This window comes from Mesocricetus auratus, unplaced genomic scaffold (genome assembly GCF_017639785.1).
Source record: "Mesocricetus auratus isolate SY011 unplaced genomic scaffold, BCM_Maur_2.0 Super-Scaffold_100676, whole genome shotgun sequence".
In the NCBI taxonomy this organism is placed as follows: Eukaryota; Metazoa; Chordata; class Mammalia; order Rodentia; family Cricetidae; genus Mesocricetus; species Mesocricetus auratus.
Window position 1 is genome coordinate 107,461,958 of NW_024429266.1, and position 14,494 is coordinate 107,476,451.

Below are 14,494 nucleotides of genomic sequence, written 5' to 3' on the forward strand. Positions count from 1 at the left end.
AACAAGTTTTCCAGGTGATTCTGATGTCAGGAATTATTGAGTTAGTAATTATTTCTTCCACAAGCAAAATTCACTTAGTCTTTTTATTTAAATACTGTTCTATTTAGTATACTTAATATGAAGAATTATTTAATATGCAGTTGATGACAAGCGGGAATATAAAATTAATAGCATATACACTTCTATTCCTCTCAATTCATGCAAGAACACCTATTTGCTTAAATTATGCATTGCACAGCATTTGGTCTGCCACCAACGATCAGCTGAACTGCAACAAGTGATTGACTTGAATTACTAACATCACCATACAGTAAGTAAACCACTTGAGGGAAAGACTTGCACTTTCTCCCACCTGCAAAAGGTGTAACCTAAAATTTCCTAAATTTCACATGTCTTTCAACTATACGATATCTATGACTCACAAATGCCTAATCAAGCAAATCTAATTATGACACTTTTATGTAATATGATATTATTTCTAGATATTACTATTGAATAAGCACTAGATACTTCTAGAAACAAAAGGAAGCTGCTACAGCAAAGAGCAACCCCTACCTGTGGAATCAAATAAGGCTTGGACATCAATGGCATCTGGAAGCCCAACCAAACTGAGTTCATCCCATAATTTGCCGGCCTGATCCTCAGAAGATGTCTGGGTGCTTACACTTACACAAGAAACTACATTCTGCAGGGGAGATCGCTCTCTGAAGAAAAGTAAGACAAAAATTTGTGAAAGGATAACTGAAAAAAAATCACATCATTTTATAACACTGAGTACAAAGTATGTTAAATCAGTATTAGTTTACAGTAACAGAATTTCAAGAATTCATCTGTTGTTATTATTCACAATATTAAAGTGGGTGTTACTCTCTCTCTCTTGTACGCAACAGTGAAGAAAATCTCTCCCAATCATAGGAAACAGGACAATCACAGTTATAAATTCACTTTTTTTCCATTCCTTAATATAAGTTTTAGAAGTAACACATTCTATCCAGAACCATGTTTTTAAAAATAGAATGCAAATTTTTTCACCTTTACTCATAGAACATTTAACAGGCATAATATCTGGAAGATAACTTTATATGCGAATAGACTCTTTCCCATGAAAATTTAAAGTATAAGAGGAAGGGAAAGGAAGCAGACATGTGAGTTTTAGCTTTCTGATGGTCCCATGATATCAACAGCTGGTTTTGCTGCATGATGCTGAAGTAATCTCAAGACTGTACTCACAAATTAAAGCAAAACAGACACTAGAGGCATGGTAAATAAGAAAGACACGGTAAGAGAAAAATGTAGCGTGATTTAAGTGTGTTATCACTTGGAAGACTCGGGGCCTGCAAGGCTTAATGCTTTCTCTATTACTTAGAGTATTTGGTAAATGAAGAAAATTCTTGAGTTCAACACTAAACATGGAAAATAAGATAATTACCACTAAAACTTTCCCCCAATAATCTAATGCTTAAGCTCATGAAACTTTGTGAATCATGACTTACTCAACAAAAGTTCTGCATGCTGCGTATTTACCAAGAGTCTTGTTAAGAGAAAAATCGGCATAATAACCAAGATACTAAACCTTTTTGTTTTGTTTTTCGAGAGAGGGTTTCTCTGTGGCTTTGGAGTCTGTCCTGGAACTAGCTTTTCTAGACCAGGCTGGTCTCAAACTCTGCCTGCCTCTACATCCCCAGTGCTGGGATTAAAGACGTGTGCCACCAATGCCCGGTGGTACTAAACTTTTTATGCCTGAATTACTTGAAGAAAAAAGAATAACATACTTCAATAAGTACATTTAATTGTTAAATATATTTTAAAATAACTGATAATTTTAGCTTAGTATTATAAATAAAGGTTGAAAAGGCTATGCTGAACTTTAAATTCATATTTTATAAATGTCTCCAGGAAATAACCTATCACCATTTCTACAAATATACTGCTCATTACCATTATTGTTATTTTATTGGGAGAAAGAAAGGCTCTCTAAACACTATATTGTGTTTAGCATACATTAATGTCAAGAGAAGTATACAAAAAAAATTTAAGAAAACAATTTGGCAGTGGGAGGCAGAGGCAGGCGGATCTCTGTGACTTTGAGGCCAGCCTGGTCTACACAGGGATGGCCAGGGCTGTTACACAGAAACCCTGTCTCGAAAAAGCAAAAATTATATAAGTAAGATGAATGGGGTAACTAACTAGTCTATTACTAATCAGTTCCTAACCAAAAGTTGGGTCAAATTCAGCATTCAAGTGTGAAAACAATTTAATGTACACATTAGCATATCATATGCTAAAGACAGCAGTCCAGTTTAGAGAAGAGATCAAGACAAGCTAGTTTCAGGCTGGAGAGATACTCAGCAGCTCTGTAAGAACACATACTAGCCAGCTGGTGGTGGCGCATGCCTTTAATCCCAGCACTGGGGAGGCAGAGGCAGGCGGATCTCTGTGAGTTCAAGGCTGGGCTAGACCTACAGCCTCGAAAACAATACAGAGAAACCCTGTCTCATAAAAACAAAAAACAAAAAAAAAGAACACATACTATTCTTGTAGAAAACCTGAATTCAGTCCCCAGCACCCACATCAGACAGCTCACAACTGCCTAAAACTTAGCAGAGAACCTAACACCTCCTCTCTCCAGACAGAGACACACATACAGACACAAAAGTAAAAAGAAAAAAGAAAAAGTAATAATAAAGTATAAAAGGAGACAATTGAAATACAAAGTTCCAAACTAGGAAAGAAAAGACTAAAAGAACCCTTAATTAAATTAAGAAGGACCATGCTAAAAACTACTTTTACCAAATATGCTTAAGGCTAGGAGTAGGGGGCCCACATATTTAATCCCAGCACTTGAAAACAAAGGCAGATGGATCTCTCTGAGTTTTAAGCCAGACTGGTCTACACAGAGTTCCAGAAAAGCCTGTATTACAGTGAGACCCTGTCACCAAAAAATTAAATTAAATTAAAAAAATCAAAATTAGCCAGGAGACTGGCAAATCTCTGTGAGTTTGAAGCCAGCATGGGCTACAGAGCAAATTCCAAGACAGGCTCCAATGCTACAGAGAAACTCTGTCTCAAAAAACAAAAAAATAGTTGGGGCTGGAGAGATGGCTCAGCAGTTAAAAGGACTGGCTGCTCTTCCATAGGCCCTGAGTTGGGTTCCCAGAAACCACATGATGGCTCACAACCATCGGTAATGAGATCGGTGCCCTCTTCTGGTCTGCAGGCATACATGCAGACAGAACCCTGTATACATACTGAATAAACCTTTAAAAAAAAAATCAAAATTAATTAGCTACTTATACTTTATTAGTAATATAAATTTTGTAAATATTTAAAATCATTACTAAACTAAATTAAACAATTTTTTCCTTACAAGATTGCCAAAATTCTCAGTATACACTAATGAACTTTTTAGCATTACTTAATAAACTTAGTAAGTGCTAATTACATACAACATTCATTCAACTACATCTATTTTTATAAAATTATCCAATCTCATAAATTTTTCCATTAAAAGTTAATGAAAATCACTTATAAAATAAGTAAATGATGCATAATCCCATCTCCCACAGAAAGATATAATTGCCATTATTCAAGACAGAACACAGAAACGTAAGAGCTACTCCATTGTATTTGCTAACCACTGAGAGAGATAAGCTTACTGTACTTTTAGTATAACTTATTCACATGTGAGAATTCAATTGACAGCAATAGAAGGCTCTTATATATGATCTATCTTGAAAATAGAAAAAGTGTAACTAAAAGTGCAATTTTTCTTTCTTTAATTTGTTCCACCTTAAAATTCTTTGTTACTGTTTCTCTTTCCACTTGGAGTACTGGCACCAATTCTAAATGAAGTGAATAGCCCAACAATGCTTTAACACTTAAATTTCCATAAAGGCAAGAGAGACTCGTAGAAAATTATATCGTCAGTACAGAGTTGGTTAGCATTCCAAGGTAAATTATTTTTTAGGTATTTGTTTGTTATGTACCTGAGTGTATGCATACAAGTATATGAGACCTGTACAAGTCAAAAGAGGGCACTGGATCCCCTTAAACTGAAGTTGTGAGCTGCCACATAGGCACTCACATAATAGAAACTGGGTGCTTAACCCCTGAGTCATTTCTCCAGACACTAAATTAATTTTAAAGGTAGGTAGGTAGGTGTGTGTGTGTGTGTGTGTGTGTGTGTGTGTGTGTGTGTGTGTGTGTGTGTGTGTGTGTGTGTGTGCCTGTACATGTGTGATGGTGCCCCTGGAAGGTAGAAGGAGGAGTAGTATACCCTAGAGTTCCTTACTGGTGGCAATGAACCATTTAACCTAAATAAAGAGAACCAAACTCTGGTCCTCTTCAAGAGCAGCAAGTGCTCTTAACTGAGACAACCTAATTAGTTTTTCCCATCCATTACATATTAAAATGATCTTAATACAACAACTGAAAAAAAAAACGTATAGGCACATTCCACAAAAGTTTTGGGAAACTATATTTGTGAGTATATGAATAATGATACACATATGGTTACGCAAACATTTTAATTTTTTAAAATAGTATCTTCTTTGGCAGAGACGGAAAAGCAAAGCAAAGAGAGGTGACATAAATGAGAGGTTATAAGTCAGCTAGATAGTCTCCAAAACATATGCATTCATAAATTGAGAATGAAAAAAATAAATGAAATATATGAATGACATTAGTGATATGAATGGTGCCAAAACCTCTGGTTTAGGAACAACGTTGCATTCTTGCAAACATAAGCTAGCAGGAAAGAAGGGAAGAACTACTTTGGAATATTTTATCTTTCTTCCATTAGTAAGGCTTTTATTACATTTTTTTCCCTAGAGGTTGACTTTTGTTACCCCACCAATTTAGATAACACGTAAAATAAAGAAACTGAGAAAATCACTATTGTCTGGGTGTTAGTGTGAATGTGCAAAACACAAAAACTGTTCAACAGCAACAACATCAACTGTAAACTGATAAGATCCAAAGCAAATAAGCTAGAGGGCATTTTTCCCTATCAACAATTTAAATTCAAAATTGCTTACTTTCTTTTTCCTCTTTGCTTTTGTGGAACTGAGCTCTGTATTCTCTCACGTGTCCCACTGCTGCTGTCACTGATGTCCTTGTTACAAGGTTGATCTTTCCAAGATAAGACAAGTCCAGGTGTTACTCTGAATTGTTTCAAGTCTCCTTGTCCTAAGGAACTTTTCTCCCCACAATAACAAAAAGCGCAGAGTTGTTCACTAGTAAAAATAAAAAGCAGTTTTAAGCAATGACCTTATTTTAACTATATTTTCCATAATCTATGTTATGCTATGAATTAAATAGCAATTTTATATTTGTAATTCTTTTTATAGTATGATTTCTTTCTAGAGTGTTTATTCACACGTACATGTCTGTAATTTTTATGCAGGTTCCCATGGATGTCAGGAAGGGGCAAGGGAGTTACAAGCAGCGACAAAATCACCCATCACTGGCATTAGAAACTAAAGCAGGGTCCCCTGGAAGAGCAGCAAGGGATCTTAACCACTGAGCCCCTTTTCTAGGCCCTTTAGGGTGGTTTTAATCCTCTATTTATTAGTATTGAAGTACTGAAGATCAAACCCCGAGCTTTTACACACATGATATCCAAGTATTCTAGCACTGAAATACCCCAAGCCCGCATGACTTTTGCAAAGATCTTTGTGGGTCCAGTTGTGCAAGCATACATGTACGTTCTCATGAGTGAACAGTTGCATCAGCATGCCACATGGTGCATGTAGTAGCAAGAGGACAATCTAAGGTACTATTCTTTACCTTCACCCTTGTTTGAGAGCACAACATTCAGCCTTACAAGGATTCTGGTGATTCAAACTTGGGATTTCATACTTGTATGGCAAGACCTTTATTCACTCAGTCATCTTAAAATAAAATCATATGAGAAGTACTTTATTCACTTCCCGATCTTAAATAAAACCTAAGTATTAAATCTAAATAGCCATCTAGCCAGATGGTGGTGGCACACATCTTTTATCCCAGCATTCGGGAGGCATAGGCAGGCAGATCTTTGTAAGTTTAAGGCCAGCTTGTTCTACAGAGCTAGTTCCAAGTCAGGCTCCAAAGCTACAAAGAAATACATTTCAAACGACCCCCTCCCTCAAAAATCTAAGTATTAAATCTAAACCATATTTTTGGATTCTGTAAAGCTTATGCTAACAACATTTATTTAGTTGTTATAAGCACCCTTTTATGCATGTTATATGTATCCCAACATAATATATGTGATGAAAAATGAGAGAAAAAATTAGGAGGTTTTTTATTTGTTAATATATTGTGGGGATTTGGGAGAATAGCTGGATAGATAAACAAGAAGAAATAAGACTGAAAGGCTAGTTTCCCTGAGGATATTATAGCACAAACATGATATTATCCATCTATGAAGACGAATAAGCCATAATGTGAACTAAGAGTTTAGTCGTAAAGAAATGTAAAATTACTGATATATTAACTGCAATAAATGTGCCACACTATGGGGGACAAGCTAAAATGTAGAAATAGGAACATTCTTTGCTATCTGATCAAATTTTAAAGTTAATATATTAAATTTAAAGAAAAACCAATAACTCTTAATAACATAACTTTCAGGAATGAAAAGGACTGCTCCTCTACAGTATTTTTCTTATAAATATATATATACATAGATGTATGTAACACACACATAAAAACTATTGTGTGTGAAGGAGAAGGTCTCACTATGTATGTAGTCATGGCAGGCCTGAACTCACTGTGCAGACTTTGCCTCCTGATCCTAGGATTAAAGGTGTGTTCCACCACATCTGGGTACACATGTACTTTTTAATGATGAAAGAAAAGATTCCAAAAGTAATAATATATTAGACTGCAAATCCCAACCTATTAGAAATGATCACTATCTTATAGATAGTAATCCTTTGTCAGAAATGCAAATCAAAATTTATAAAATACAATGATAATAAAACATTATGAAAATTTTGTAAGCTGAAGCTAAAAGTCTAACAAAAAGAACAGTTATAAACTTACAGAAATCAAAAGTTTTGATGTTGATAATTTAAGTTTTCTACAGAGGAGATTGCCTGAATATAAATACAGACTGACAGAACATTAAAAGAAAACTATGAGCTGGTTCAGTGGTTAAGAGCACTTGCTGTCATTGCAGGGAACTTGAGTTTAGTTACCAGTACTCACATAGTAGCTCACAACTATCCATAGGCACACACAAGGGATACATACAACATACATGCAGACAAAACACTCACATATGCGCAATAAATTTTAAAAAGTGCTTAAAAGCTTAGAAATTATACAACAGAAACTGATTAAATGAACCCCCGCCCAAAAAAAATCAGAACCTAAATTCCTTAAAAATATTTCTGGTCCCAGGCAGTTGTGGTGCATGTCTTTAATCCCAGAACTCGGGAGGCAAACACAGGTGGATCTCTGTGAGTTCCAGGCCTGCCTGGTCTACAGAGAGAGTTTCAGGACAGCCAGAACCACACAGAATGGCGGTGGATGGGGGTGTCAATAGATAAATAAGTCTCTGGGAGAACAAAGCTGGCAAAGTGCAAACAAAGTTTCCTAGAATGAAGAAAAGAAATAACTATATAGACAACAAATAATAAAATAATAAAATAATGAATGCTTGTTGTCACTTATTTTTAACTTAATGGCAGAAATGCTAAGCTAACCAAACTTGACAAGAGAAATAAATAAAAACCATCCTTTATTTGCTGATAACAAAACTAATATCTATATTCAAAACTCTGAAAGTTCCACTTAAAATCTGTTAGAACTGAAAAATACTAGTCAAGTTAGAGAACACAAAATGAACATATAAAAACAGTGATGTTTCTGTATGCTAATAATGAGCTATTTGCAAACTAGAAAATAATCCCAATCACAATAGGTAATAAATAGTTGCAAGTAAATAATAGATGATTTATACAACAAATATGTAATAAAAATATCTTAATCATAATAAACTAACCTAAAAAGCAAATATAGTACACATGCCTGTAATCCTAGCACTCAGAAAACTGCAGTTAGAGGATTACAAGTTCCATGCCGGCATGGGATACATCCTGGACATGACAAGGGAGAGAACAAAGCTAAAGGCATCACATCCTCCAACTTCAAAGCATATTATAAAGTGATTATAAAACTATGTATCACCAATGGAACAAGTTAGGAATCTGAGAAATAAATCCACACATTTATTATGAATCTATCTCTGTCGGAAATGGCAAGAACACAAAATGAGGAATTGGGTAGTCTTCAATGAATAGTGTTGGGAAAACTGGACAGCCAAGCCATATGCAGAGGAAAAAAAACCTATCTCATGCTACATGCAAAATTCAATTCAAAACTGATTATAGACTTCACTATGAGTTCTGAAATTTGTAAAAGTACTAATCTTCTGTTTAGAAAATTTGATCCACAAAACTGGAAAATTCAAAGGAAATGGACAATTTTCTGGATAGATATCACCTGCCAAAATTAAATCAATTACCCTGGTACCCAAACCACACAAAGACACAACTAAGAAAGAGAACTACAGACCAATTTCCCTCATCAACATTGATGCAAAAATACTCAATAAAATACTGGCAAATAGAATGCAAGGACAAATCAGAAAAATCTTCCACCAGGATCAAGTAGGCTTCATCCCAGAGATGCAGACATGGTTCAACATATGAAAATCTGTCAATGTAATCCACCATATAAACAAACGGAAAAAGAAAAACCACCTGATCATCTCAATAGATGTTGAAAAGCCTTCAACAAAATCCAAAAACCCCTCATGATAAAGGTCTTGGAGAGATCAGGGATAAAAGGAACATACCTAATAAAGGCAATATATAGCAAGACCTCCTGAATCTGAGAAGCTTCTAAAAGGCAAAGGACACGACAAAATAGCAGGCATCCCACAGAATGGGAAATATCTTCATCAACCCCAGAGGGCTGATTTCCAAAATACACAAAGAACTCAAGAAGTCACCAAAATACCAGATAATCCAATTAAAAAGTGGGGTACAAAAATAGAAAATTTTCAATAGAGGAATCTAAAATGGTCGAAAGGCACCTAAGAAAGTGTTCGACATCCTTAACCATCAGGGAAATGGAAATCAAAACAACTCTGAAATACCATCTTATACTTGTCAGAATGTCTAAAATCAAAAATACCAAATGACAGTTTATGCTGGAGAGGATGTGGAGAAAGGGAAACACTTTTCCATTGCTGTTGCGAAAGCAAACCTGTACAGCCACTTTGGAAATCAGTATAGCAGTTTTTCAGGAAAATGGGTATCAGTCTACCTCAAGATTCAGCAATTCCACTCTTAGGCATGTACCCAAAGAATGTACATTATACCACAAGGGCATCTGTTGCACTATGTTCATAGCAGCATTATTTGTAATAGCCAGAACCTAGAAGCAACCTAGATGCCCCTCAACTGAAGAGTGGATATAGAAAATGTGTACATTTACACAATGGAGTACTACTCGGGGGGGCCGGGGGACAATTAGAAGGCAAATGGATGGAACTAGAAGAAAACATCCTGAGTGAGGTAGCCCAACACAGAAAGAAAAACATGGCATGTACTCACTCATAAGAGGATAGTAGACATATACCAAAGGATTATCATCCTATAATCTACAACTCCAGAGAGGCTAGGAAGCAAAGAGGACATTAAGAGTGACATACATGGACCCCCAGAGAAGGAGAAAGGTACAAGAGTTCCAGAGCAAATAATCAGTATACTCTACCTACTTCACCTAGAATAAACTGTAGTTTAAAAATTCAGAAATTAGTACAATAAGCAGGTAGTTGGGAAGACTCTTTCAAAAGGTACCTCATATGACAGATAACATAAAAACTCAAAAGAACTAAGACAGAAACAGGATAGGGTGCATTCAGCAACAGTGGGAAATTAGCCTGAAGACAGACCACAGGGACTAGACCTTGCCTTACAGAAATCATAAAAGATCTGAAATGCTAAATACAACTAAAATGTCATGTTTAAATATAACAGGCATTAAACTTAGTGAGGAACAGATCCAAAACTAAACTATACTATGGAAAGATAATAAGGAGAAGGAAACAAGTATAACAAGTAGAAAGATAATAGATTCAACCCAGACAGCAAGCCAAAAATCAAGAAGAAAGGAAGTTGAATATGGTAACTGAATATGAACTATGAAGAGACAAATCAGGGACTCCTAAACAATAGGGCAAATACTGGGGCTATTTGTTGTTGAAATACAGAAGCCAGAGGGAAAAGCTCCAGAATAGCCAGTAATTTGGGACACACTATGTATGGGTGCAGTATCTAATACACTTCTATATGGAAAGGAAAACTACACAAGACAGGAAACAATCTCACTAGAAATGTACACTTCTGGCTCATAAGGACACAAGCAAAACTCATGGCTGTCAGATTAGATTCACTCTCCTAAGAATGAAGACAGTATTAAGGTGAAGCATCTTCACAGGATGCAACAGAGGACTGAACGAAGAAGGAGGGGAGCTGAAAGCAGAACAATGACAATTCAGAGGTGGAGAAGGTTCAATCAACCATTACTTGCATAGTCATTTTCAGGGTTTTAAAATAGAACCCAAAGTAAGACATGAAAGCTGAACTACGCACTAAGTTATAATAATACACATTCTTTAAAAAACTTTTTTTCTAACCATAAATAATAAAAAACCTTTTTATTGGGCAAGGTATGGTGTTTCACATTTTCAAGGGATAGAGGCAGTGAATCTCTGTAAATTTGAGGCCAGCCTTTTCTACATAGTGTGTTCCAGGCCACCAAGACTATATACTAAGATCCTGTCTTACAAACAACAAAAACTGTTTGTTGCTATATTACTATTTATTTTGTGAGCCCAAGGGCATGTATACACATGACAGTCAGAAGGCATTCTACTGTTGCTTCTTTCGACTAGTGTGGATCCTGGGGGTAAAACTCAGGTCATCAGGTGTAGTGGCAAGTGCCTTTATCTTCTGAGTGCCTTTATCTCCTTCAGTCCCATTTTTTTTTCTTTTAATTTTGTTGTTACAATTTATTTTGTGTGTGTGAAGAAGGGTCCTTCCGTAAAGAATTAAGAGATAGTAAAAACAAGTGTGTTAAGTGTATATGTGATGGGGGAAGTCTGGCGCACGCCGGTAGGATTTGCTGCAGAGGCAGAGGCAGGCAGATTTCCAAAGAGAAACCCTGTCTCAGAGAAAAATAAATAAATCAAAGTAAAAGAAATAGAGTAATAATAATAGATAAATAAATAAGCCACGTAAAGATGGAAAATACACAGAGTCTGGATACTGCACACTATTGTGTTTTTTCAGTTTTTTGATTGCTCAGGAAGGAAGAGCTGCTAAAGTACACTTGATTATAAATGCTGCTGAATTAATCCAACTTCTATCTTTTGAAAATGCCTTGACTTCAAAATTTAAGTATAAGGATATGTTACTTGGGAAAGGAGATTTTGCTTATGTTTCTACAGAAAATGAAAAGCTGAGGATTCCTTCCAAGCTTCTGTGGTTTGATGAACCAAGACCCCCGGAAGCAGTGGACCAGATGTTTCAAAAATTGAAACAGCTAAAATGATGGAGCTTTACAGACCACAAAAATAAGGACTTGTACAGGTTTCTGAGTTTTGTCATGATCCCCATGGTATGAACAGCGCCCCCTTCCAGCACGAAGCAGTTTGGAATGAGCGACATCCTAATTCCCATCTTGTTTATAATCTTTGTTTTCATTTATATGGGATTGTTTATAATTGGTTAATGATCAAAGCCAATCTCTTTTTAATGGTAAAAAGGGGGAATTATGGTATGGGTATGGTTTTTCATTTATTGACAAACTCAAGATCAATTTTGTGATATGTGTATTTCTCCTCTTGATTAAGTATTGTGCTTATACTGATCTTTTAAAACGCTATGCATAATTGAATACAGACTATAGATAGTTACTTATAATAGAATTTATAGTTAGGTAAGTTAGGTTTTCTAGATACACAGAAATATATTTGAGATAGATAAACAGTGTTCAAACCTCTCAAAGACCTTCAGAAAATGGCATTTAAAATGGTTTAGGGTTTTTCTTGACAATGAGAAATGTCTGCTCCTGGCAGCACCAATTACGTCTGAGAGGAAGATGGGCATCGAAGAAACTTGTTATGGAGTTTGCTTTCAACATGGCAAGATTAGCCATTTGGGCAAGAAACTGCTCTTTCCTAGACTGTTTGACTGTTGTTGTATAATCTGGACATGCAGGACCCACAGGAAAGTGACTGCTGAACTCAGTCTTACAGGGTTCCTGCTTCATGGAAGAGTCTACAACACTTTCTGCAGGACACAGAAAAATGACTGACAGACTGCCAGTGCAGATGGACAGTTTGAAATTTCCTGCTTTGCTGAGAAATGTTCCAGACACATTGTGGCCTATGGGCTGAAGATGGATGCCCCAACGTTACAGAGGAACTTCGGGTGACTGTCCAGGCAGTAAGATATCTCTGTCAATCCTAGTGTTTACATATTATCCTTCTGTGGTCTTTGATGGAGTTGAAGACAGATAGTTATAATTATAGTTTTCCTTAGTTATGATAAAAGATAAGCTACATATAGAACTTTGGACTCACAAGGATGATATTTTCTTTAAATCTTGATAAAATATTGTAACTATGTTTTTACTTGATAATTGTTCTGTTATATACAATTTGACTATGTTAAAGTTAAGACCTTTCTTTTTGTTTAGACAGAAAAGAGGAGATGACGGGGGAAGTCCTGTGATTATGTCAATAAAGCACTGCTGCACAATGGGGAAGTTAGATAGGTGGGACTAGGAGTCCAGGAGAACTCTGGGTAGGAGAAACACAGAGAGTCAAGATGTAACGCCATGGGATAGGAAGGCCGGAACTATTCTCCGGTAAGAGAAATACTTAGATTAACAATAATGGGGTAATTACTTAAGTCAGAGCTAGCCAGTAAGAAACAAGCAAGGCCAACAGCTTCATAATTAATATAGCCTCCTGTGTATTTATTTGGGACTGAAGCAGCACTAGAACCAGGCTGGCGGGAAGGCTTCTCTCAAGGAAAAGGTTTCTCTTTACAGTATATGACCAAACATTCTTTTTTAAAGATTCTTAGCAGTGTTTCACCTACATGTTTTGTATATGCATCACTTGTATGGGTATCCAGAGGTCAGAAGGGGGCAATGAATCCCTTGGAACTGGAGTTACAGACAGCTTAAGCCACACTGGTGATAAAGCTGTCTCTTGGCCTCTTAGAACTTAATTCTTTTGTTAGGTGCTCTTTGCTATTTCTTCAGTCAGGAATAATATAAAGCTAACATCTGAACCAGGCAGTGGTAGTGCACGCCTTTAATCCAACACTTGGGCGGTACAGGCAGGCAAATCTCTGTGAATTCAATGCCAGCCTGATCTACAAAGTATGTTCCAGAATAGCCAAGTCTACACAGAGAAACCCTGTCTTGAAAAACGTTAAAAACTTCTCTGGAATGGCTAGAGCACCAACTAGTATTCTCTCTGCTCTCCAATCACCAAACTCCATAGCATAGCCAACTTCTACGCCAACTACACACAGGGTTGTCAAACTTAAAGCTATTAAAATAATAAAACCGCACCCAGATGCTAAGCCCTGTCTCCCTCCAATTTCTCTACAGTCACCACACCCTTTTCCCCTGTCAAGTGTCTCTAACCCAGTTCTATTCGTTGTCTGACCTGATTTTGGCTTGTACACCAACAGAGACCAGGGAGTTGGCAGACTCCTCAGACCCAGGCCGCTGACCAGCTGAGACTGGCTGTTTGCTGCTGCCCACTTCTGCTTCAGCATCCTCGCACACAGGTTGTTCTTTGACCTCTGCTTCACAGTAAACAAGAAAACAGAGTCATTTTGTGTTTGATCACTGAAGAACTTAACTACGAGGCAAATACAGCAATGAAAAAAGAACAAAATAAATGATAACACTTCACAAATAGGAAAAGTTCATATACATAGCATACGTTTGCTACTGAATAATAATCACCAGCATAATTTAAACCACAGTTCACTGTACCTGATACCCACAGTACAGTTGACTTAGGGAAGTATCACACTAGAAATAACAGTTTGGAATATTTTCATGATATTAACAGTGTGGTTCAAATTTATTCATGTTTTATAAATTGAGACTACTAATCTGAAACAGTCACTATGCATCCTAGCCATTTAGCATTCTAAAACACGTAAAGAGACTGCTCCTTGTTTCTGCTGCCCTTTAAAATTCTCCTCAGGACCGTAACTGCAGAAACCTTATACATAGTTTTCAGGAGGCAGCCTAATCACTGTAATGCTTTTAACTGACTTTTTAAAACGTGTATCAGTGTTTTGCCTGCATGTATGAATGTGTACCATATGCATGAAGTACCCTTAGGTCAGAGAAGGGAGCTGGATCCTGCAGACTGAAGCTATAGACTGTTATGAGCAAT

At 36.5% G+C, this 14,494-nt stretch overlaps 1 protein-coding gene across 13 annotated transcripts in view; it reads right to left on the reverse strand.

The window, feature by feature from the left end:
- Kmt2c (lysine methyltransferase 2C) overlaps positions 1-14,494 on the reverse strand; it is a 191,967-nt gene that overhangs the window by 119,590 nt on the left and 57,883 nt on the right. For 11 of the 13 annotated variants that reach the window (XM_040739277.1, XM_040739286.1, XM_040739285.1 and 8 more), the window contains 3 exons: positions 13,748-13,889; positions 5,037-5,234; positions 556-704 (listed from right to left, as the gene is read on the reverse strand). In XM_040739277.1, the coding sequence (XP_040595211.1) occupies positions 556-704; positions 5,037-5,234; positions 13,748-13,889 (489 nt within the window). The remainder of the gene's footprint in view (positions 1-555; positions 705-5,036; positions 5,235-13,747; positions 13,890-14,494) is intronic. The other 2 variants (XM_040739283.1, XM_040739278.1) reach the window with 1 other exon arrangement.